The 24,734-nt window shown below is 42.8% G+C and overlaps 3 protein-coding genes across 4 annotated transcripts in view; 1 reads left to right on the top strand and 2 right to left on the bottom strand.

Annotated features, from left to right (window-relative positions):
• Nucleotides 1-123: 123 nt before the first annotated feature.
• nadkb (NAD kinase b) lies at nt 124-9,751 on the bottom strand. The gene is made up of 12 exons (XM_020113222.2): nt 9,555-9,751; nt 8,230-8,523; nt 8,039-8,122; nt 7,232-7,361; nt 6,533-6,641; nt 6,113-6,198; nt 4,716-4,818; nt 4,391-4,569; nt 2,299-2,398; nt 2,039-2,196; nt 1,314-1,396; nt 124-1,231 (listed from the first exon to the last, which is right to left on the bottom strand). Exons 2-12 carry the CDS (start codon nt 8,520-8,522, stop codon nt 1,072-1,074), a joined length of 1,485 nt encoding a protein of 494 aa, XP_019968781.1. The 5' UTR covers nt 8,523; nt 9,555-9,751; the 3' UTR covers nt 124-1,071.
• A 1,102-nt stretch (nt 9,752-10,853) lies between these two features.
• Nucleotides 10,854-13,626, top strand: gpr160 (G protein-coupled receptor 160). 2 transcript variants are annotated; one of them, XM_020100979.2, is made up of 2 exons: nt 10,854-10,986; nt 12,505-13,626. In XM_020100979.2, exon 2 carries the CDS (start codon nt 12,586-12,588, stop codon nt 13,480-13,482), a length of 897 nt encoding a protein of 298 aa, XP_019956538.2. In that variant the 5' UTR covers nt 10,854-10,986; nt 12,505-12,585; the 3' UTR covers nt 13,483-13,626. The 2 variants fall into 2 exon arrangements, with proteins under 2 accessions (XP_019956538.2, XP_019956530.2); XM_020100971.2 differs by lacking the exon at nt 10,854-10,986 and adding an exon at nt 11,575-11,715.
• A 2,289-nt stretch (nt 13,627-15,915) lies between these two features.
• skila (SKI-like proto-oncogene a) overlaps nt 15,916-24,734 on the bottom strand; it is a 32,263-nt gene continuing 23,444 nt past the window's right edge. Inside the window, exons 5-8 of the mRNA XM_020110240.2 lie at nt 24,085-24,227; nt 21,009-21,370; nt 20,340-20,570; nt 15,916-18,956 (exon numbers count right to left, since the gene is read on the bottom strand). Coding sequence (XP_019965799.1) covers nt 18,696-18,956; nt 20,340-20,570; nt 21,009-21,370; nt 24,085-24,227 — 997 coding nt within the window. The 3' untranslated portion in view covers nt 15,916-18,695. The remainder of the gene's footprint in view (nt 18,957-20,339; nt 20,571-21,008; nt 21,371-24,084; nt 24,228-24,734) is intronic.

Genomic DNA, 24,734 nt, shown 5'->3' with positions numbered 1-24,734 from the left:
TTAATTTTAAGATAAAGATGCCAAAATGGTATTGAGAAAAGAACTGTCAAATAAATTGATCATATAAATAATGATCTGCAGCCCGGGACGATTTACCGATAAAAGAGACATAACAGCCACACATTTCAAGTCAGTCCATTTTATCTGTTTACAGTCCTTAAAGAATGGAAACATATCTTTGCTTACATTAGCAGCACTAATACATAAAAACTTAACTGACTCAAAGTTAAAGTTCACAAAATGATCAGAGATCTTTATTTTCTCATTATGTTTTCTGCAAGAGACTCTGATGTCAGTATAACAGTCATGAAAACAAAAGCTCAGTTAAGATTCTCCAGCTCATTCCATTAGTTTGACTCAGCTGAATGAGATCTGTTTGTGGAATTTAAACTGGGGCACAAAAGTTTGGAAAACAACAGAGAGAAGATTGTGAAGGACTGTAGAATACGATTGTACAGCTTTAGGTTCAGTGTCTGAAGTGAATGAATACTTACATTTACAGTCTACCACTTTGAAATCATATAAATATCATGTAAATATGACATTAAATAAATTAACTCTAGCATCCTCTATGTACAAATTTACAATTACGTTCACCATCAAAACCTTTATCTCTTTTTCAGTGTATTTCCAACCTCGACCTCTCAAAGTCACGACACTCACATCTACAGCTCACACACTGATCATCACAGAGGATTCAGAGGACTGATAAAGATCTTCAGTGGATCCCCATCACTCACATCACAGGATAGTGTAAGAATATAACTAACAATAGTCTTTATTGATATCTGAGTGAGAGACATGCTTCCTCCCTTTGAGCTACAGATAAAGAAGCAGTGTTTATTTACTGGAATGTAATGAGATGATGACTCAGTGTGTAAAACACTGTATACACAGTATGCTCGTTGTACATGCTATTCTTAGAACTAATGCTGCTGTGCCTGTCACAGTCTGCTGTTTCTGTCAGGAGACCTCGTGGTCGTCGCAGTTCCCCCCCATTCTCACTCACTCGGCTGCTGCAGAGCGTCGGCTGAAGGTCTTTAACTCAGGCCAGTGAACACGCCGGATGTTTCAGTTTTCAGTGTCCGATGAGTCTGAGATGTCCGCCAGTCGCGCCTGCCTCTTGCGTACGTTCCAGTGCAAACACTGAGCCAAGCTTTCGAACCAGTCGTACACCAGGTCATGACAACAGATGGAAGGCACTGGGTAGCAAGACGTAGTGATCTTGATGCTGTTGGGAGAGAAACAGAAAGTTTATGAATGATGAAAATGAATAAATACGCCAAAAGATGCTGACAGTGAATGAACTTTACCAATCTCCATGTTGGATCTCCTGTCTCTTCCTGCCGTCAAACGACACCCAGGCCGTGTTTCTGGCATCTGGAGACAAGGTGATCTATTTCAGGAGAGAAGGCGGCAGACGTTAGCTTCGTGAACTGAAAATGTATTTTATGAAAATGTATCTGAGGTGGCACAAGAGGAAAAGTCAAAGGTATCGCCAAAGTTAGTAAGATTCATCCTGTGGGACATGTGTCCAACAATTATTGAGATATTTCAGTACTGGAGTTCTGGACGAAAGCAAAAGAACGACAGTGTCACAAGCATGGCTGAAACACAGCAGACTCACAGAAGAGCTCGTTTGCTCTGAACACTTAAGTGTCATAAAGAAAAGAGCAAACAGAGGTTTCAACACATTTTTGCTTTTACATCATTAATGCGCTAATTTATGCAGCAAGACAAAATCTAATCAGATCATCTCCTCATGGGGCACAGGTCTCTGCAATATAACTTTCTTCATTTAATGTGTCTGCAGCATGAAAACATCATGTCCTGAAGTGTCTAGACATGAAAATGCATTCGCTGTAAAGTCATTTACTGGTGAACTAGAAAAAAGTCCTCAGCTAGATACTGTAGTCACATATCCATCGATGGATACACAATGATCTTGATGACAAAGGGAACCTTCTTAGATTCTCAATTGCTGAACAAAAAAAAAACTGTGTATGAACTTGTTGTTACTGTTACAGAGAGACGATACCATGAGCTCCACCCCCGCAGGAACCACGATGGGCCTGAAGGAGAGCGAGTGTGGGCAGATGGGCGTGACCATGATGGCGGGCACGTTAGGGTGGATCATTGAGGCGCCTGCTGCAGCTGCATACGCTGTGCTGCCTGTCGGTGTGGACACAATGACGCCTGGAGGACAAAGACAGGGAGGCAGTTAAAATATTCATCATCATATTTGATGAGTCAAATTAAAAGAGTGATATGAAATGACAGCAGTTTCTCTGTTCTCACCATCTCCCTGCACCGAGGTGATGAGTCGACCGTTGAGGTACAAGTCGACATTGGACAGGTAAGAAGACGGGCCTCGATCCACCACCACCTCATTCAACACCTGTCCAACGCAAAACACCATGTTCACAAGAAAACACATGAATAAACGTAATACGTGACCTGAATGATTCGTTTTCTCCCAAACCTGGTTGTGAAATATTTAATCTTTATACAAGCAAAGTCTAACATGTTACCACAGCGCCATCTACTGGCAAATGCCATAAATGTTTTAATGTGTGTGTACACAGTATGTGTGCAATGAATGTACATATAGGCTCCTAGATAAAATAAAATGGATATAAAAAATGAATTAATGGCTTTTGTTCCATGTTTTCGACCAAATATGACAAACACTGAATAAAACGTGCAACAAGAAGACATGGTGGAAGATCTTGTCTTGTAGAAATGATTTAAGATCATCTTTGAGTCAGTAGAAGCCCAAGAAAACAAGTTCTAAAAACGTAAAGCTTTCATTCAGTGTGAAGTGTAAATAACCACACGGTGGCACAGTCCACCCCAAAATCTGATCAGTTTGTCCTCGGTCCAGGGTTTATATACAGTCTGTGGTCCAGGGTCTGCATTTACACCCAAATGTCACAGAAACCTTCAAAATACTTTTTAAAACAAACAAACAATATAATTAGAATAACTCATCCTAACCAAAACACTGAATAATACGATTCTGATGCAGATCTCAGTATTCCCTGGAGTACAGACTTTAATATTTAATTCCCTTTAATATACAGTAAACATGTGTGCAGATCTAATTAAAGCAATCCAATCAAAAATAATAGCCAGCTGCAGACGCAGAGACACAGTTCAGTGGGATCCGTACAAGACGAGGAAACCAAAGGCAGAGAAGAATGCTGGTGTGCAGACAAGCAGCGAACACATCATGTTCCAAACTCAGTCAGTCACACAAAACACTGCAGGGCTGAGCAGTGATGTCTGGCAGATGTACTGACGTCAGTTAGCACAACACAAACATCCTGCTGGACACAGCAGACGTGATGTAATGTGAGGTCAAACTTTGGTTCAGAGACCAGAACAATCCATCACTGTCTTTTATTGACAAGACCGAAAAACTCCCAGAGAGACAGGAGAGCAAAACTGAAAACTGTATGTGTGTGTGTCGGTGTGTGTGTGTGTGTCTGTGTGTGTGTGTGTGTGTGTGTCTGTGTGTGTGTGTGTGTCTGTGTGTGTGTGTGTGTGTGTGTGTGTCTGCAGCAGTGTGGAATGTTGTTTAGTCACAGTGTGTCAGACAGAGAGCGTCAGAGCTCATTAAATATTGACTGCAGTGTTGACGCCACGGTGTCCATAGCAACTGGCTCAACAGAACTTCACAACATCCGACTTGCTCTCCCATATCACCTCTATTATGACTGTTGCTCTGGCAACCCAGCTGATGCTCACTTGCTGTAATGTTCACATTTACGCATTTACCCCCCCCCCCCCCCCCCCCCCACACACACACACACACCCACACACACACACAATGCACTGAAGCATCTTTTGAAGGGTGTAATGATCAGGAATTAATAAAGGGAATAAAATGCAGTCGTACCAGCACCAGCCCTTTTAGACCAAATATCTTTAAGAACTTTGGATCCTAAGCAACTAAACCCAGGAACTGAGCCATTAGAGTTCGCTTTAACCGTTCCTGTTTGCATTTCCACTGCAACTGCGGAACAGTCTGTTTTCCCACAAAAGCATAATAAATGAATACAACAAAAAACATGCAGGGTTGGAAAAGCTGCTGACCAGCTGAGGGATTTAAAGTTTGATGTCAACTGCCACTAGATGTCACTATGTCAGACCGAAACAAATGTTTCATCAGACACACTTTCCATTGAGTTCCTGTGGTTGTCTTCACAGGGAGTTGCAGAGCCCAGTGCACGTTGTGGCTGACATAACCACAAGCACAAGTGAGTAAAGTAACAGTGTCTACACTGTTACACAGCCAGGCTTGGTTGGTGTAATAAAACGGTTCAGTGGCTCGTTGACCAGCTGATCTCCTAAATAAACGTAATCACATTACCACCTTTGTGCTCACCTGTAGCTGCAGGGTGACCTTGCCGGCCTCGCTGTTAGTGTGCCCGTGAGGAAGGAGTCCGTTGTGCTCCTGCTGCTGCTCGGGTGGCTCTCGGTTGTACGGCTCCTGGTCTGTTCTCTGAAGCATGTCCTTCACCACCTTGACCTTCAGACGACTGCGCAGAGTGATGGCTGCATTTCCTAAAACAAAACAAAAACCCATGTTGTATTAACTATTTACGAGTTAATAGTAAAGATGATCTATTTCTACAAATTACTACGGTAACTTTTATGCATTGTTGTGTCATTATAGTAAATATTAAATTGCATATAAAGCTGCATTCTACCTTCAAATACTTTGGCCACTTCAGTTTTGTATGAGTCAAACTTGAAGGGTGTCAGAAAACCCAGAGAACCGAGGTGGAACGCCATAACTGGAGGAACGCTGCCCTACAGGAAAGAAAAACAACACAGTGTCACTGTTTCTGCTGATTCCCCCTGTAATGGAAAACTTGCATATGAACTTTACTTGAACTCTTTCCTATGTCTGATCAATGCTCGTGTGCTGTGTTCAACAATAACTCATATAGAAACACAATTGTGCTCGCATAAGAGGAACTGTCTGGCGTACGTGCAGACGGACGATTCGAAATAGACAGAAACCTTTTACTTTTTTACCCCTAACTAACGCCATGACTGTTGCTATGCACTTGGCAGATGTAACCTCATGTCCTTTCCCGATGATGATCTTCTTGTTGACCCTGATCTTTGCAGTAGCAAACTTCTTCTTTCATACAGAAGCAAGAGCAGACAGATTCCTGTTTCAACTGGACAACAGGTGGCTTCAGTTTTTCATGCTACTACTCAGAAACAGTTGTCTCTTATGTTTCCTGTTTACCTGACTGTATAAAACCTTCTTCTTTCCCTATTCAGGGTTGTTCCACTCTGAGCATTCGTGGTGAGTGTGAAACCCTCTGCAGAGCTTTCTAGACCTAAAGACAACTCCAGTCTGAGAAACTCTTTATTTCACATCTCGAGATAAATTTCCACCACACCCCTTTTCACTAGTAAGGACACTGGTCATTACTGAACGCTCATCTGGTTACAAACTACACACCATTCATTCAATTTAATCGTTCTACACTCAATACCCTATGATGACAGTTGCAAAATACATTTTTGCAAAACTATTAAAAAGGAAAAACTGAAAAATCACATCGACATAAGTATTTGAAGTTAACCCCATGTGATGTGTACGCTACAGTACATGATAATCTGGGGTGATCTAGTGTTTATACATAAGGTTTTAATAAAAGATTTTAAACTATATACTTTAAAATCTGTGATGAAAATGCATTCACAAGTGAGCTTAATATAAACAACTGTACAATGAACTTGATATTCAGAAAACAAAATTTTCTTTGAATTAGCTAAAGTTCAACAATCTGACAACAATTGTTACCACTTAAAAATATTCATATATATTCGAATTAATATTTAATCAGAATTTCCTTTCACTGCTCATACCTCCACCTTATTGACGAGACCGGGATTCATGTGAAGGTCAGAACTAAAACAGGATTGTGACAGTATTAAATCCAGAGAATATTAAAGATGTGTTTTCTTTCACTGGGTAACAGGACTTAATTTAACTTTCCTTAGTTCATTTTACATGGTATAAAATGTTTTTGAGAAATCAAAGATCAGCTTGGACACGATGGTCAGCCAATAATAATGTGATTACCTGAAAAAGAGAGGAGGCGTAAAGCAGAGTCCCATCTCCGCCCAAACAGATGATCAGGTCGATGCAGTCAGAGATATCATCATAACCTGCAGATGGAGAGAATCAGCCATCACAACACTACAAGAAACTATAAATATCTTACTTCAAAATAATCGAAATATTCTTTTTCAGAAAATGTCCAAAAAGTCCTTCATCGGAGCAGCTGATGAACTTTCGAACATTTAAAATTCACCATACATGTGTAGCCAGTGATTCATCCAAAAAGATCAAATACACCAGACAATAGTTACTGAAGACACTTCCTCACTCTCTTTAGCAGCATCAGTCTCTTTCATCCTTAAAGCTAAATTTAAGTCCATCACTTTGACTTTAAGAGAATATTTTCCATCATAGTATCACGACACACAGGAAGAGTCTTACCCTCCCTGAAGGTGCAGAGCTGATTGCGTATGGAGCCGAAGGCCTCGTCCTTTGACAGCGTAGCATCATCTGCAACCCTGCGCTCCACGTATACCATCATCTGCTTCTCCTGATAAACACAGATATGCCTTAGTGACAACAGCCAAAACACACACAGACTTCTCTCAAAAGAGCGCTTTCCAAAATAAAGCTGAGCGTATGCCAAGGATGTGGTTTAATGGGTGTTTACATGGAAATCAAATGTGCATGTTCACTGGCCAACTTTTGTTTTGACAAATGGGGCTGTAACTTTCACAATCATGTGTGGATCACTTTCTGTACTCTACCATAAAGTGTACAGAGAACATACTGTTCGATGTCACTGCAGAGGATTAATGTGGAAAGATGCACTTTAAAAGGTCAAACTGTTCACACAGTATTCTTTCCCTTGATAAACAAAACAAACATTTCGGCTTGGTTCTTGCTCTCACAATAATGAAACACAGTAGACTAATAAATGGAAAACCTTATATACATAATTTATGTCAGGAAACATAAAGGCAACATGCTTGATATTATGCTTGAAAGACAAAATGCAGATTTTCCCTGAATAATAACTTTAATTATGCATCATGAACACACTTGTTGAAATGCTTTGTCATCCTCTGCAAGAACAAAGGCCAGCTATGACATAACCATGGTTTATATCAAATTCTGTACCTCCACTAGAAATCTGCAGAGCTCTTTGAAAGGCTCAACCAAGCTCTCATCTCTGATTTTCCTGATGACAAGTACGTTGACTGGAGGTTTATTCCAGGTGAGCCGCTGGCTGGCCGGGTCCTGGATGTGCCTGGAAGGGGAAAAAACAGACACAGACATAAACACAAACAGAAGTGAGTGAAGAAACAAAGACAAACACACAAAGGAAGCGACATGGACCAACGCTGTCTGAAAAAGACACATTGCATACACAGAAATACAGATACTGAGTAGGTGAAAAAGTTAGAATAGACATTATAGAAAAATACAGAGTGAAGTGTTACATAATCAAAACATCAAACTAAAGTAGTCTTAAAAAACTTAAGTCTTAAAAACTTTCAAAATAAAGTCAAATATCAACATGACACCTCAGACTAATTACAGTGTACCTACAGCAATAGTCATTAATTAACTGCTGGCAGTTAAAATCCAAACATCATTATAAAATAAATAAATCTTTAGCTACTTTACCACTTGCATCTCTCCTCTTTTTCAATGCGGATAACAGGCATGTTGCAGATAGTTTAGTCTGAGAGTGTTTTCAGATCAAGTTTAAGGAAAAACTCTGCGATCAGCTGACAACAACCATCTGTGGTCTGTTCAGTGAATCATACCACAGCATGAAACCTCCAATCACAGCATTCCCACTTTATCTTATCTCACACAGTTACACAAGCTTGTCTGTGTCAATGTCCCCAATAAACACAGTGAACTCTCTTCAGTTTGTTACCACACAAAGTTTGACTCATTCAGCACCATCATGCTTACATGACTGAAGTTGGGTTGGGAAGAATACAGGCTTTGGGTCCGAAGTGAGTGGCTGGATACGGTCCATGTAGAAAGTGGGCTCTCCTGTGAGGAGTGAAAAGAAAAAGAGTCAAGACACCATCCCCTCATGTCCCGGGCAGCAGACCTGTTCCAGTGGCATGGCAGACCAGCTGCCAACCTGCAGTGCAAACCTCTTAGGTGAACTTTCCGCTGCGTCGCTTGCCGACCCGGAGGGCTCCAAGTGCTCGAGTTGGCCTGGTAACCTCCGTCGCTCGATCTCCAAGAGCAGCTGTTCATGACCATCCCCCCGCCGCTGCGTCCTCTTCCCTTCCCGTCGTCTCCTTGGTGACTTAGACGGGTGCTCCCTGTGCTTGGAGGGCCTGGCTGACTCGGACAGCTGACCAGAGGGGCCTGAGAGTCGTGCCATACCTCTCTCCGGCGCTGCCAGGGGCCCCAAGGATGAACCGCCCTTTGAATCCTCCATTCTGCAAGATGGCAACGCAAATACATCTGTAACAGTCTTTAATCCATCTATGAATAACTGTTAATACGTAGTGCAGAAAAAATCTGTTAATAGTCCAGTAGTTGTTTAAGAGGAGGGAATATATATTAAAAAAAAATATACATATATATATATATATATGTCCATTTGGATTAAGTAGAGTAAATATTTAACCAAGAAATACAATTGATTGATTTATCGCTTGAGTTGGTCTCAGTTCTACAGCAAACAGATGATATTGACGTGATGATACAGCATCTTACAGAACACTATTAATCAAATAGTTCAGCGACTAATGAGACCAACTACTAAAATGAAAATATTATTTGAGAAGCTGAAAATGGAGAATCTTTCAACACCTTATTCAATATATTATTCAAATGATAATCGAACGTCAAAATTATCTAAATAGTAGCTCTGTCATTCAACCACTCATTACAGCTGATAAAAGGTTTAATGTGATCTATCACAAAACAATCAGATCCCGACGTGGTCTACATTTAGTCATGTGAATATTAGAGGCATTTGGTTAAAACAGATGCAGGTCAAAAAAAGATATTCCTCATTAAATCCTCCTTCGTGAGGTTTATCATGTTCACTGGGTTTCAGACGTGCTGGTTTGAAGTCCTTCAGGCAGTTTGTAGTTCTCTATCACAGCATCAACACCAGCTGGACATTACAGCCTTAAAGATGGTGGGAGATGTTGTAAACCAGCTGCATCAGTCTGCACTGGTTTAGCTAAATGTACCTGATAAACACTCACAACAGTTGACTGGAAGTTAAAGAAGTTAACATCAAATCCATCGGTTCTTCCTTGTGATGTTTAGCAGTGACATTAAATGTGATCCCAGTCTTTGTACGACACGTTACTCGCTGCTAGGAAGCAGCTGAATCAACCCGATGGAGGTCAGAGGTGAGTTCACCTGTCTCACTGCATTTGTAGACAGCTAACGTCACCTAGCAGCTTAGCAGCTAATGGACGCAGCGTAAAAACAGAAGGAAACGAAGCCTTACTGTGTCACAGGGACGCTGACATGCTCACACCGACACGACACCGTGTGAACTGTGTGTTTAGAGACAGACGCCGCCGGCAAACTGTGAAAAAATGAGCTGTTGCAAAACCGGACAGGACGGTGAGAGGGCTCAGGGGCGGCACGCTGACCGGAAGTCTGCGCCGGACCGGCGCTCAGCTAAAGACACAGCGCCGCGATGGACCCCGGTGGTCACGGACGGAACTATATCCACAGAGTCCAGGATGAAAGGAGTGAATATAGAAGTGTGTGTGTGTGTGTGTGTGTGTGTGTGTACACTGACTGTTATATATCTTTAGATGTATATACCGTATACAGTATAACATTAATATTGTTTGTGTTTATATGTTTGTGCTCTGTGAGTGTTTTGTTTGTATATTTCCAATTCTTTAACAGAACAAAAAAAAAATCCTCCACCAAGGCCCAACAGTCCACTTCAATCCAATCAACTTGGACCAAATTAGATATCAGTACTATGCCTGATCTTTTGTCCCATCAAGTTTCATGGATCGCTTCCTGGGGAAAAATGCTGAAATACGCTCTATCTCACAAGAAAGTGAAAAATAAATCCTAGCTCTGGTGCCTGGATGCAGACCCCCGCTCCCTGACCCGCGTCCTCCCACCAAGTTTCATGGAAATCTGTTCAGTTGTCTTTATTCCTGGCTACAAACAAACATAAACTCCATGGCTGAGAGAAAAAAAAAGAAAAGGTAGATAAATCATTAACCCTGCAGTTTTGTTCTCATATGAAATGTTAACAAGCTCCAACTGCCATTAAAAGTTGGGTGCAGTCGAGGAAAACTAGTCTCTGGTTGGATAAAGCCCCAGGAAAGTCAAAGTCCAAACCTGTGTGGTCATGGGGGAATTTAAAACAAGCTTGAACCTGTGCAATACACTTCTTTCATTTGCATTTTTTGTATTTACATTTGCTGTTTATCTTCCTGAGATAGTAGTGCTTTGTAAATGGGAAGCAAGCTGACAGATAAATAAACTGTAAGTTCTTCTGATCAACATTTTATGCCAAGCAGATTTTCTGGTGTAAAGTAATTTACACATGGAGAGAGAAAAAAGCCTGGGGGGGAAAGGTTGTATTTATTTCAACAGAGCAGAACTGTGAGGCTTCAACCAACCGACCTGGAGGAACCTGAGGACAACTGGTTTTCTCTCTTTTCCTAACAGCATGTTTGCACTCGTTTGCGCTCCACACCGTCCTGTGATATCCCTGGACAACAATATCACCCAGCTTCCTTGTTTTGAGCTGATGGGTTGGGTAACGTCCTGTGTTTAAACAAAACCACCCTTTCAATCTAAAGCTTTTCTGATGGTAGTTTCACTGAAACTGGATCCAGCACATTTGAAAACCTGCAGGAAGAAACAGAGCCTGGATTTAACATCACCCAACTTCATTCACACAGGTAGTAAATCCAAAGTGTGTGCATTGTGTGTTTTCTTCATACAGGCTGACTCTTCGTGCAGGATTTGATTGATTAACAATGAATTCATCTGGTTCATGAAGGCGACTATAGCCCACACAAACCGGCTATATCCACCATCGCCCTGGCAACATACGCTCTTTGAACAAGTTACTTCACACTTTAACCCAGAGGCTTGTGGGGGTTTTTGCATGAACGGAAACATGACTCAACAACCACTTCCCTGAGAGCGGAGTTCAGATCATGCTGCAGAGCGACCAGAGGTCCAGATGAAGGGTGTTCAACTCGTGGAGGGGGGCTCTGTGTTTACATCAGTGATGCTCGGTGTCGGGTCGTTGCCGTAGTTTGCAGACACTGTTCACCGCCTGTAGAGTTCATGATTATATTACCAAGTGCCGAGGGAGTTTACAGCTGTTCTGTTTACATCCCTCCGAGCTCCAACAACAACAGCAGCAGCAGGAGTGAGGCACTAAGGGAACTTTATCAGCGCATCAGTGAGTCAGCCCACCCTGATGCTTTTCTCACCTTGGCTCGGGATTTCAACCACGTAAACCCAAAGTGAGCCGCCTGACCCTGTGGTGCAGTGTCAACAACCCGACTCTGAATGTCGAGAAGACGAAGGACATTGTTGGGGACTTCAGGAGATCGCGCACCCAGCGGAGGGTGGTCAGGGGAGCGTCCCTGACCACCAGCGGCGCCGCTGTGGAGACGGTGAGCAGCACCAAGTCCCTGGGAGTCCTCCTCTGCAGAGGTGGACTCCCAGGGACAGCTTCATCCACAGGCTGATGTTTATGTGTGTGTGTGTGTGTGTGTGTAAGTTAGTGCAGCTTGACTGAACCTAAGGTGGACTGTTGGGCCTTGGTGACGGTGTAAGCTGAGTATCAAGGTGTGTTCTGTATCTGGAGACTTGAAGTTATCTTCTCATTCAGTATTTGGGTAAAATTAAATTCACTGTGCCACATAACCGTCTCCTCCTCTTCACCTTTTACCGTCACTCAGCCTCTTACCAGCCGCTTCCATCTGCCATGTTTTACAGTTGGCACTGTTTCCTTGAAACGTGCTGGATCCTGTCTGACAGGACAGACAAACTTGTTTTGGTGTCATCCAACTAAAGACATGTGCTGCCAGAACCCACCACGCTTCTTTTCATGTGTTTTTATTTTTATATTTATTGACTGAAATCAGTTTCACACTCCAGAGAGACACGAGGACATGATGGTTCAAAATCTGATTTCTAAAAGTTTCTCTCTTCATCCAGGAATAAATCCTTATATTAACATTTGACTTTATTTTTACACTCAGTCAGGAGTTTAATAGGTACCTATTGTAAGTATATAGGTACCCAGCTTAAAGGGACAGATGTCAATACAACAGCCCAAGTTACTGGAATCATCATGAAATTGCAGATATTAATTAGTGAATATTGTTTATTGAACAGATAAAGTTGCATAACTGCCTTAATAAGTCATAAATTAATACTTGCTTGATTTTCTTTTGAAGATATCGTCCCTCAGCAGCAGAGTCTTCATGATGGTCGACAGTCACCGGTGCACATGTGGTTAAAACCTCCACACACACAGCATGAACACCTCCACCCTCTCCATCCTGCTCGGACTGGGAGGGAAATGTCTGCTCAACTGGGTCCTGGTGTTTCTCCAGAGGAGACACATCTGCAGGAGCTTTGTGGGGGTTTTCAGCGTGTCCCTGTCCGTCTTGGACACGGCCATGACCCTCATCTTCGTCTCCATTCACATCCACGCTGAAGGACCCCTCTTCCTCTTGGACTGGCAGCTGACCAGATATCACACGTGTTTGCTGGTTCAAATCCTCGGACAAGTCCACAGCGTCCTGCAGTGGCCTGTTGTGCTCGTGGCCAGTTTGGACCATTTCTGCACCGTGTCTCTGCCACCGGCCTCCTTCAGGGTGAAATGGATCGTTTACTCATTTGTGACTGTCCTACTGTGGAACCTCACTGCTCTCTACGTCTTCCTGCTGTCTGACTTCAATCCTGTCCTGGAGGACGTGTCTCACTACCAAATAAACCAGTGCTGGGTGTTCCACAGCACTCAGATCCTGCAGGTTGTCACGCTGCTCTCCTTGACTCAGGCCTGTGCCGTGCTTCATGCTGTTTGCCACTCTAGATTATCAGAAAATCCTTCTCTGAAGAATCAAATTACAAACCAGAGCAGAACTCTCTCCAGGAGAAGCTTTGTTTGCCAGGTCCTGAGTATGTTTCTGAGCACTTGGGCCCCTCTGCTGATTTTTCTGGCCGTGCTCCTCCTGCTTCCCGTGAGAATACCGTCATACCTGGGTCTGAACGTTGCCTGGCTCTGCTTCCTCAACAGCTTTCTGATCGCACTTGTTCTAAGTGTAGTCTGTCCAACCCCACAGTTCGCACAGGGCTTGGCAGCAGTTCCAGCGGACAGCTTCTGTGAGTGGAGGGTTAAATTTAACTTGGCTGCAGAGGACAGAACATGACGGCACCCAGTAATTTAATGTAGGACACACGTCAGAAGAAATGAAATTAGATGATGGAACCTGAATGTGAGAAAAAATTTCGTTTCTGGAGAACAGTGTAACTCTAGTGATGCTGTCAGTCAGTCCAACATGTTTAGAGTAAAATAGCTCAACCACTATTGGATGGATTACTAACAAATATGATTTTACAAACATGATCATAAGAGAATTATTAGAAATGGATTTTGGGGCCAAAGCCAATAATAGGGAGTTGAAAACTCCCAATATAATATATTGCTTATATGTTTACAACACAAACCTTGTTTTATTGAGCCTATATTTGTTTACAACTCGTAAAATCAAGTGTAAAATTTCTTAGTATCAGTTCCTGTTTGTTGTACACTGTCCCTGAATCATTTGGAATTTTTAAGAATGTGGGATTCTCAAGCAGTTTCAGATCGATTGTTTATTTCATAATTTCTAAGCAGGTTTTTTGCAAAGACATCGGAGATAATGATAGTGAGTAAATCACACTGATGCTAAAACTGTTTGATTGATTTCTAATCCAGATTTGTGTCCAAATGAACGTAATCTGGTGTTGAGCGTGTTTTTTTTTAAAGTAGCCTTTAGATGAATTTAATCAATAGTAATATTATCACTATTGTTATTGAGTAATGTGCACGAAACTGGATTAAACATAAACCTCAGGGTTGGAAGATTGTTCAGAATGATTTTTTGATATGCCTGTTTTACGTGTGATAATTCTTAATCTTTTTAATAAAATAATCTGAATTTGTTGATGAATTTCTCGTCTCAGGTCTACACATATGTAAGTTGTTGATGTGACCTCTATCAGCATCGGGAGCTGACGGAAAAAAGGCAAAACACAACACAGGTTCGACACTACAGAACTTTACTTGAATTTGATCCAAGTTCATTGTCTATACAGGGTATATTTACAAGATCTGAAATCAGGGAAGGGCAAAAACAGAAAAAAACAAACACTAGATACAACTGAGGTATTAGCTAAAAGCATTTACAGGTATGTCATTTACTAGTAAATATCAATGATGATAAACAGTTAGAGATGCAGTGTCTTCTGCTTAAAAAACATCTTTTTATATCACAACATGAGGTAGGAGAACAGTGTCTCGATTCATGCAAGAACAAAAGTCTCATCACACTGTAGTATTGGCAACGTATGCAATGGTCATACACGGACACTGCGATTCATTTTTCAGAACAGCATCGAGGGGGAAGAGGGATCTTATTTAGCAAAGCCATAAATATTTTTTCATATCTATAACAGGATGTGTGGACATGAAATCATTTTAATCTTCGTAGCCAGTGATCTGTGCGATCAATCAACAACGCAGCCCTATACTTCAGACTCCTCCCACAGTGGCGCAGAATAACTACTGGCTGAAAATTAAACACCCAACTACAAAGCAAACCATCTACAACAGTTCAACCGTGGATTTGTTAGCCAGTTTTCTTCACGTGTGTTTTTGTAAATGCTGTATTAAAATATGTTTATGTGGTAAAGCCTGGCTCCGTCCTCCTGGTTTAACTCGGTTGGGCAAAATTCACACCTGTAAAAATTCTGTACAAAGCTGAATCCAAGTTCTCCAACACTGCAAAATGCAAAAAGGCCCAGAACGCCATGTTACAGGAGACTCTCTCTCTCTCTTCGCTCATTTAGTCCTTTTATCATTACAGAGCACAATTAGAGAAAGATAAACATCGCCCCCTTGTGTATAAAATGCTAATTACACAGAAAGTAAGACTAAATATTTTCATTAGGTATTTGCAAATTTGATGAATTAAAATTATTCTATTTTTTTTTGTTTTGCTGAAGAGGTAATTAAGTCAAAAAGAAAACTAATACTGATCATCTTTTCAGATGAGGATATATGATCTCAAATCAGAAAACAAAACAACACATCCAGAGCTACAGGAGTTTCTCTCTTTCCCTTTTCAAAGCTGCCGTGCTTCAGTCAGACGTGGGAGCTCATCACACACACACACACACACACACACACACACACACACACACACACACACACACACACACACACACACACACACACACACACACACACACACACACACACACACACACACACACACACACACACACACACACACAGAGACACACACACACAGACACGCAGACACGCACACACACTCACTCACACACTCACTCACTCACACTTTCCGAATTAGGCTACATTTCATGTTTTTCGTAATCTAACTGACTTAACATTTAGCCTCTGGACCGATAAAGACAAAACTTGCACATATTCAATGTTCATGCATATGAGCCATCTCAATATTTTGTGTGTTACAGGGGGGATTTTTTTTTTCCACAATAAACTGATTGATAGAGAGGCTGAGTGACACTCAACATAAGGGGAAGCAAACATGCAAAAAAAAAAAGAATTTCCCCAAAATGAATTTTCTTAAACAAATATTTTGAATTTAGGTCAGGGGAGGGTTTCTTGACAAAGTGGAAAAAAGCTTGTTACATTACAACAGTCCGTCAAAGACGAAATCCACAACAAAACAAATGCATCGGTTTTCAGAAAAGGGGGAACATGTGTATTATAGTATTATTTTCCTATTTAGCCTTTGTCCTGCGTCATGTCTCAGTAAACCATGCATGTCACACCCCCACATCCACTCGACTAAAGTCAAGTTCAGATATCTGCAAAGATCACTTTTTAAAAAAAGAAAGCAAAAACATTTAGGCCATCTGGAGCCTTAGTTCTGGTCCAATTTATATAACCTTTAGAAGATTATTCTTATAAGAACAGTTAATATATTAATGACTACTGTATTTACAAAGTGAATATAAATCTTTAGTTAATACGTTAAATATTTTCTTTCATAATTTCAATAAAGGTTTAAATGGAACAACAGTAGAGTGTACATTTGCGGCATGGGTTCGATTTAACTGGCTTGCACCTGCACCTGCACTTATGACCATCAACAAACCACAACTGTACCCTGCCCAGTCTGTGAGATCTGTTATTGTAAAGGGAAGCTGTGTAAGAAAATCTGCATTGAACAGGATGGAGCACAGTGGAATGTCTATCAATTTGCATTTAGAGCAGATGCATAAAAAAGCTCAGAGTTTAGCCGAGGCCGATCCCCTTCTCTTTTTAAACAATTATTTACACACACGCACACACACACACGCACACACACACACACACACACACACTTGCTTACAGGGATCTCCTCAGTGGCAATAAAAAGCGCTTTTGCCTGGCAACTGACACAATAAAAGTCCTCTCTTCCTCTGGCTGGATGTCTGCTCGCTCCCCTGGGCTTCTACAAAACACTGCACACCCCCAGCTGATCTGGCACTGGAGACGGATGGACGGGTAAGTGAGAGTGAGTGAGTGATGGCGGTTCTGTGGGAGAGGAGGGAGGTCGTGTTGAGGGATGGGGGATCCTGTACAGTCTCACCCGAGGGTGGGTAGAGGCCCCCAGACAACAACAGCTGCCCCCATTCTGACGGCACAGAACAAAAAAAAAACGGGCTCCCTCTGTACCCCTGGCGTCCGGGCCACCCAGCCTGCCGAGGGGGAGAGCGCACCAGTCCCCCGAGCGCTCCCCTCAATCCTCCCCTCCCTTCCCGGTGCTGTTTGTTCAGCCAGGCAGATTAACGTGAAGCAGGGCCCAAACCATCCCGGACTAACTGCTTTCACCTGCGACCCACATTCTGACAAACAGGGTGGGGATAAAACCGTCTGCTAACAATGAAGTCAAATGATAGAAAAAGCAAAAGAAGCCCAGAGAACAGGGACACGCTGGAGCTTTGATCATCTGCTGGGAACGCTGGGACCATTGTTCTGCCTGAATGCCTGCACTGCCCGAACACACTTGAGTGTGCACGCATGTGGGGATGTCGTATGTATTATTGTAAGACGGTGCAGCTTCTGCACATGTGAGACTCTGCCTTTCTTCTTCCTTAGAAAAGCTTTGCCGGCTCACCCAGCCCCCGTGTCCAGACGCATTCCTTTCCCAGGAGACTCTGGAGGAGGAGGAGAGCACATTAAGTGCATAACACCGCTCGTGAGCTTGTTCATGCCAAGCCTGAAAAGAGCACAGTGTTTCCTGTCTAGGCCAAAGTGGGTGAAAACCACAGTGTTGAGGAGTTTCTCAGCAGAGGGCAATGGCCCCAGCACACAGCGATGGAAGGTGTGAGGTCTCTAGTGAGTGGGGTGCTGTGGGGGGGAGGGGGCTTAGAGGAGATACTGGGCAGCTGGTGGATCAACCGACAGACTGTTTGGTCTACAACAGGAGAGTCCAGGTGCTGCCAAGCAGAGTGAAGAGGAAGCTAGTCTGTGTGAGGGGCAGCTGGGGCCCAGGCCAGACAGTCTGAGCGCTTTTTACCTCGTGGGCGTCACACTCAAAGCACTCATTTCAAGTTCAGTGTCACTACTGGCATATTTTCATTACAACATCTGCTTAATGTCTTTTTGTGTACAGTAAAGGTTTTTCTCCTCCATATAGATTTGATATTTTAACACGTTATATTTTTCTTTCTTTGTATTTTATAAGGACCAAAAAAAAAAAACAGTTTTGAAATGTCCATGCAGTTTCCTGCATTCGCTGGTACTTGAGCATCTGGGCTGAAGGTACAGAAACACGGAGAGGAGGCACACATCCAGGCGCCATTTTGTGTCCGTGGGCACCGGCTGCTGTGCCAGGTAGTATCAGTGAATTGACACGTCCGTGGGGAGCCAAGCATCCGTGTCTGAGCTGAAATCTCAAAGTCATTGGCTCTGGAATCCAGAGCAAGCAAGAGGGGATGGGATGAAGAGGGTGACAATGTGAGTATGGAAAAAATATAGTGATGGTTGAGTTGGACCCAACTCCTGTCTGTGAAGCAGCTGTTTGTTCAGTAAAAACTATAAATTAAATCATACATGCCCAAAAATCTTTAAATACTGTTTTAAGAGAGGAGAGGGAGCAAAAGAAAGAATAATAAAAAAAAACACACCATCAAACTTTTCTTTTAAGTGATGTTAAATTACAAAAACAAAAGTCAGTCCTACACTGAAATTATAAGGGAGGAGAATGAGATGCACAACTTAACAAAAACAGCCTGAGGAGATGTGAAGCTCCGTTCTGCTTCAGGCTGATTTGTTTGTGTCTGTAGAGTTGGTGGGTGATGGCGGAGAGGAATGAGGGAGGGAAAGAGGCGCCTGGAGGGGTGGCAGTTACTTTTGGCCAGACGCTGGGGCCTCCGAGATGGAGGAAGAAGAGGAGGAGGCCGGGGAGTAGGCGTTGGGGGGTCCGGTGGAAGGGGTGAGAGGAGGAGAGGGGCTGCCTCCCACCGTGCCAGACCGGGCCATCTGCTGCTTGAGTTGGGTGATCGTGCGCTCCAGCTTCTCCCGAGCCTCCCGCTCCCGGCGCAGCTCCTCCTGCAGCTCCTGGCGATCAGCCTCCGCCCGCTCCAGCCTCTGACGGAGCTCCGACAACTGAAGACACAGACACGAAGATGAGTTGTGACTATAGATGACACATGGTCTAGTACATCATCACAAATACCAAGTACGTCATGGTGTTTATTCTCAGACATTAACTACACACAATAAGATTGATCCCACAGCACAAAACTTATTATAATATAATAAAATATTATAATATAATTTTATTATGAGTTTGAATTTATTATAATGATTGACAAATTGTTACCGTCTGAAACTACAAACAATCAGTAAAGTGTGTTCACAAAACAGGGCCTACACAACATCAGGCGTAGAGACAGTAGCTGCAAAAGTAGTTTGCTCGCAAGCGATCACAACAGACTGTGCAAAGTACAGCAGATACGCTATCTACACGTGTTGCACTATATTTTGCGTTTGTTAAAATGCAGGAAGAGCCTGAATGAGAAGACGTTAACCCTCAGTGCCTCCTGCCCTTTAGGTCGTCAGTGGTCACTTTTTGATCGTCTGACACAAACTCTGACTTAACCTTGTTTACAGCAGCTCCAGTTATAGCAAATTATTTTGAAGATTCTTAAATTATGTCACTGATCATTATGAAGACTGGAAAATTAATTTCCCAACCGTGAAGACAAAAGAACGCGCCCAAGGTGCCATGAAACTAGTTACTTTGAAATACAAATTACTTGTTTTAGTTTTTAAATGAAACTGCTCGTATCAGTCTCACGAAAACAAACGCACGCCCCCTCTCCTACTGGCACTCAGCCTGGTTTTGATGCCAAGGGGAGCCGGGCAGGAGGAGCCGGGCAGGAGGAGCCGGTGCTTCAGTAGCAGACAGGAGGGGGTAAGTGCAGCTCTGAGCTCAGGCCAACATAACCTAATCTATCTCCAGATTAGGTCTAGTGGAAACCTAAACAAAGGCCCTGAAGGTTCATGTTTGCGTTGGTGTGTAGTTGCGCTTTTGACTCACACAGAGCATACATGTACACAAAATGATTCAGTCAGGAAACACTCAGTCACAGAAACAGCTTGTCCACACCTTGAGTCAAGAAGTATGGGTAGAAAACATTCTCTGCCGCTCTCAGAGGAAATATGTGGGTGATGACTATATAAGAATTTTTTTTCCACTATCTGGTTGGAATATTTAAAAGAGAGACATCCACTGGTCCGTTAACTGAGTGCTGATCGGCAATTTTGGAAACGATCAAGGATTAAAGGGGAAATTCTTATAAATTCTTGGTGAAAATCTGAAGTGCATTAATGTAATTTAAAGGCTTTTTACACAAGTGAATTTGATTACAACTGAAGCATAGCACTGTACCATCTGAGATCAAATGTTAAGTGATGCAAGCTCTTGTGTACTGCATCATTCAGACTGTTTCTGATGCCAGGATTAGTTCTCCTCTCATCCCGTACCTGTGCGGTGTAGTGGGCCTCTTGTTGGCGCTGTACCCCCATTTCGCAGGCGCAGGCCTGCTGTCTGAGCTGCTCCAGACGGGTCTCCAGCTCCAGCTGTTCCTGGCGGGCCTGGTTGAGCTGCCGCGCCTGCTCGCTGTGCACCGCCTCCAGCTCGCTGCGAAGCTCCCGCTGCTCGGCGCTCAGCTCCCGTAACCTCGCTGCCTCGCCCCCGCGCACCGCCTCCAGCTCCTGAAGGCACAAAGACTAAGTCAAGGGAAATAATAACAATCATGTGATACTTCACTGACCTCTGTAGGGAAAATTGCTTTACAATTCTGCCCCTCCACAGGGACACATGTCATTATATCCCAAGGGGGCTTGAATACAGGGGGTTCAAATTCCATATGTCCAAACTGAAATTAAATTAGAGTCTTTTAATAACAAAACAATATGTTATAAATGAGTGAAACTGAGTAACTGTGACTTCTGACTTGTTTTAAAAATGGCTGAACCATCTGGTACCTTCATGTTTCATGTGGTGGGAAGGAAACATGAAGGGGTCGGTGTGAGGTGAACATCACCTCCACATCCACGTCAAGGACACTTTTAATAGGCAAGGACAATTAGGTTCTAGTTTATCTTGGGCTCATTTATCTTGGTCTTTGTTCTTTCCAACCACCAACTCACCAATTCCAGCTGCAGCTGCTTGTGCAGGGTGGAGTTCAGCTTCTCCTGCTGCCTGCTGTACATCTGCATGATCTCCACAACAATCCTGTCCTTGTCGTCCTCCAGTCCCCCCACCACCACAGCAGCGCCGCTTGTGGCAGAGCCTGTGTCCTTAGCCACTACTTCCGTTACCGGCGTCAACAACGACGCAGGAGGTGGAGGGGTGTGGGCGGGGGTGTGGGAGGCTTTCTTGCAGCTCGGGCTGCTTGTCTCCATGGAAACTGCCTGGGCTTGGCATTCCCGCTCGGTGGCCGAGGCAGCAGCGGCATGTTGGGATTTGGCCTCCTCGGCGCCAGCAGCGACAGGGGGCGACGCGTGAAGATCTGAGAAGGGAGGAAGAAGAGGATGAAGAAGAGGTTTAAATATATATATATATATATATATATAAAAAATACAAAAAGAATAGGAGGTGGTTGAAAGACAGGAAGTGCGAGCCTAGCTGGCGCACACTCCCGCCTACGTTTAGTAACACCCTCGCATAACCTCATATAAGCTCACACCTCTTTTTCAGCGTGAACACACACATAAGCACAAGCATGGCAACAGCCGAAGAACCAAACACTCAGCCACAAATTCTGTGTGCGCGAATAATGGGTCTTGTGTGGGAGATGTGCTGTTCTGTATGGGCCCCTTCAAACTCTGACTTGTTTCCTCACGGTGGCCTTTAAGGCGCACATCACAAGAAACGGATCAAACGGCCGTGTGACACTTCTAACACAAAGACGCGTGCACAGATGCTGCAGCAAGGCATGTGTCGGCCAGTAATGACAGCGTGTATAAGCTCACAGACAGAAAGAGAAGCAGAAATAGTGTCAGAGAGAGAGAGAGAGCACGAGAACAGTGGGTTGTTTACCAGAATAATGTATTCATGTGTGTGTGTGACAGGAAACAGCATGCTCTGTACACAGCCTGTCTGGCACTGACACTGCGAAGATTGCTTGTGCATGTGCATACACACACGTACAGACTTGCATACATGATCTGCACAGCACACACGTGTATGATAGTAGAAGCAAACAAATAGCAGGAGTGAGTCATTTGGTTGTGGTTCAAACGGAAATAAGCACGGGGAGGGAGGCACAACAGAAAAAGTGAAAGGCGCATAGATAGACTGGGAAAGAAAAAAAAAACGAAAGAAGAGGAGGATGATGATGATGATGGGGTGAGAAGAAGGAGTATGAGGAGGAATAGTGGGGGAAAGTGACAGCAGATTGAGAGGGAGGTGGTGATCAAGGCACCCAGAGAAGAAAGAGGCATGGATGGATGGATGGATGAATGAATGGATGAGGATATGGAGACAGCAGCTAGGAAAAGAGAAAGAGAGAGAGAGAGAGAGAGAGAGAGAGAGAGAGAGAGAGAGAGAGAGAGAGAGAGGGGGGGGGGGGGGGGGGGATAATGGCAGAAGAACACTACTGCTGTTACTCACTTTCACTCTCTCTCTCTCTACACACACACACACAACTCTTATTGATGCAGCTTTAATATACACACTTTAATGTGCTCATAAAAACACACACACACAAACAGTACAGAGAGGAGGTCGCTGCCTTTTCACCCCTCTTGCTCAATCGTGAGGTTCCCCTAGAGTCTTTATGTGAAGGTCAATGCATGATTATGTGTGTCGCTGCGGGCTGCAATGTTACGCATGTGTGTGTGTTGGATGGTGGTTGTATGTTTACAGTAAGCACGTGTCAGCTCTTCCACTGTGCTACATGTACACGATCTACATGTCTCTTCTGCTTATGTTATGTGTATGTTAATTGCCGGCACTTGCTGCATGTGCATGCATGATGTATTTATAGTTGACATGTGTCCGCCATGTTTGTGTGTATGTACGTTCAGTGTGTGCATTACAATACAAGGGTCAACATCTTCTGTCAGGCTGTTGTCTCCAAAGTGAAGAATTAACTTCCACACCCTGAATAGATATGTTTTAGTATTGTTACTATTCAAAGTCATTCTTTTATGGTCATTCACATCGTTATCATTTATCATTGGATTAATTTGTATTTTATTTCTGGTTTTAAAAGAAACAACCCAAACTTTGTGAAGACTCAACTCGACTACCATTTGTCAATTATAACGCCTCCAGTAAAGACATATTTTATATTTCTATATCTGGCTTTCACTTTATTTTCAACAATAATCTTCAATAATAATGAGGAGAGAGTCCTTTAAAAATACATAAAACCATTTAATAATGTTTGTATACGATTTACAAATGCTAACTATGGAAGGTTAACCAGGTGAATATTCTTTTTTCAGGACCATCATGTAAAACTAGATTTGCCCATGTTAGCTTTTTTTCCCCCAATATCCTCAATCACAGTCATTGTGGTGTTTTCACATTACAAATAACACAAAGATGATTTTACCTGCCACCTCACACCAGGAAATGCAGCTACATAAACACTGTAGTTCAAAAGCCAATGATTTAATGGATAAATTGGATGTAATTTTCTCACCCTTTAACCTATTTTCTGCTCTGATGTTTTGAGTTTCTTACATGAATGGACATAATTGCACCGTGTGGGTTTTTTGCTTTTACTTTCACCAGAACGTCAAGCAAGAAAGGGTTTGATAATATGTGTTATTCTATTTGCCGTTTGATTATAACATGCAAATTGAAAGGTTTGGAAAGGGGTCAGACGCCATCGCTCAGTGCTTTTGTCAACAACTGTGTGTCAAGGAAGACTGAAAAAAAAAAAATTATTCTTGTATTAAAAGGCCACACCACCTTGTGCCCTTCTAACCTGATTTATACCTGTTTGTTCCAAGGATTTGGTCTAAACTTTGAGATATAGCTTTTGGTTTGTAATATTTCATATCCCTTTAATCATGATCAAAAATTATGAGCAACATTAACTCGAAACAAAAACAAAACCTCTGCCCTCAGATTACAAAAAAACATTTTTGCCATTTTAATTTAGAGTCTGGATTTGTGTGGTTTGTCGTATATGTTTGGAATTTTGGATGGAAGGGCATAAGTGCCTTTCTGTGTGTGTCTCTGTGAATAAGCGTGTGTATCATTACTGACCCATGGGTGGCTCGTCATGGCCCAGCACTCTGCGGCTGTAGTGGTGTTTGAGCAGCGCTCCAAGCATCTCCTGGCTCATCTCCGCCTCCTGCTGCAGAGACACGTTGGGAGCCACCATCTTATCGTATGTGTACAGGTAGTAACTGGGAGAGAGAAGCAGATAAAGAAACGGTGTTTAAACACTGAACTGGTTTAACATGTAGATAAATCTTTACACTTTTGCGCAACATACTTAACATGCACTACCACTGAAACATACAAACACACAACAGTCCTGGCTTCCCTTCATCACACAAAGGTTGAGTATCCTGCTGATAACGTACAAACTGAAACAAGTATCTGTTTTGAATTGATTTTCTAGTCATGATGGCAGCAGGGTCACCTTTCACATACTTCTGTGAGTTTGCAGTAAAGACCATAAAATGTTACGAGTTGTGGACTTTACAATGCTGAAGTACATTAAGCAACAAATATGACTGCAGTAACTCATCAGTGAAACACTGAATCTGAGCAATAAAAGAAAGGTATTTCTGTGAAGGTTAGCCTAAAGTAAGTGCAGCATCTGAAGACAAGAGATGAAAACACAGTGCGGAATATGGATATTTCTTATCATGTGTTTACAGGATATCAGCCTAAACACACCTTCATCT

The sequence above is a fragment of the Paralichthys olivaceus genome, chromosome 16 (genome assembly GCF_024713975.1).
Source record: "Paralichthys olivaceus isolate ysfri-2021 chromosome 16, ASM2471397v2, whole genome shotgun sequence".
Classification (NCBI taxonomy): Eukaryota; Metazoa; Chordata; class Actinopteri; order Pleuronectiformes; family Paralichthyidae; genus Paralichthys; species Paralichthys olivaceus.
Note: the sequence above shows the minus strand (reverse complement) of the source record. Positions and strands in the feature narration are given on the sequence as shown.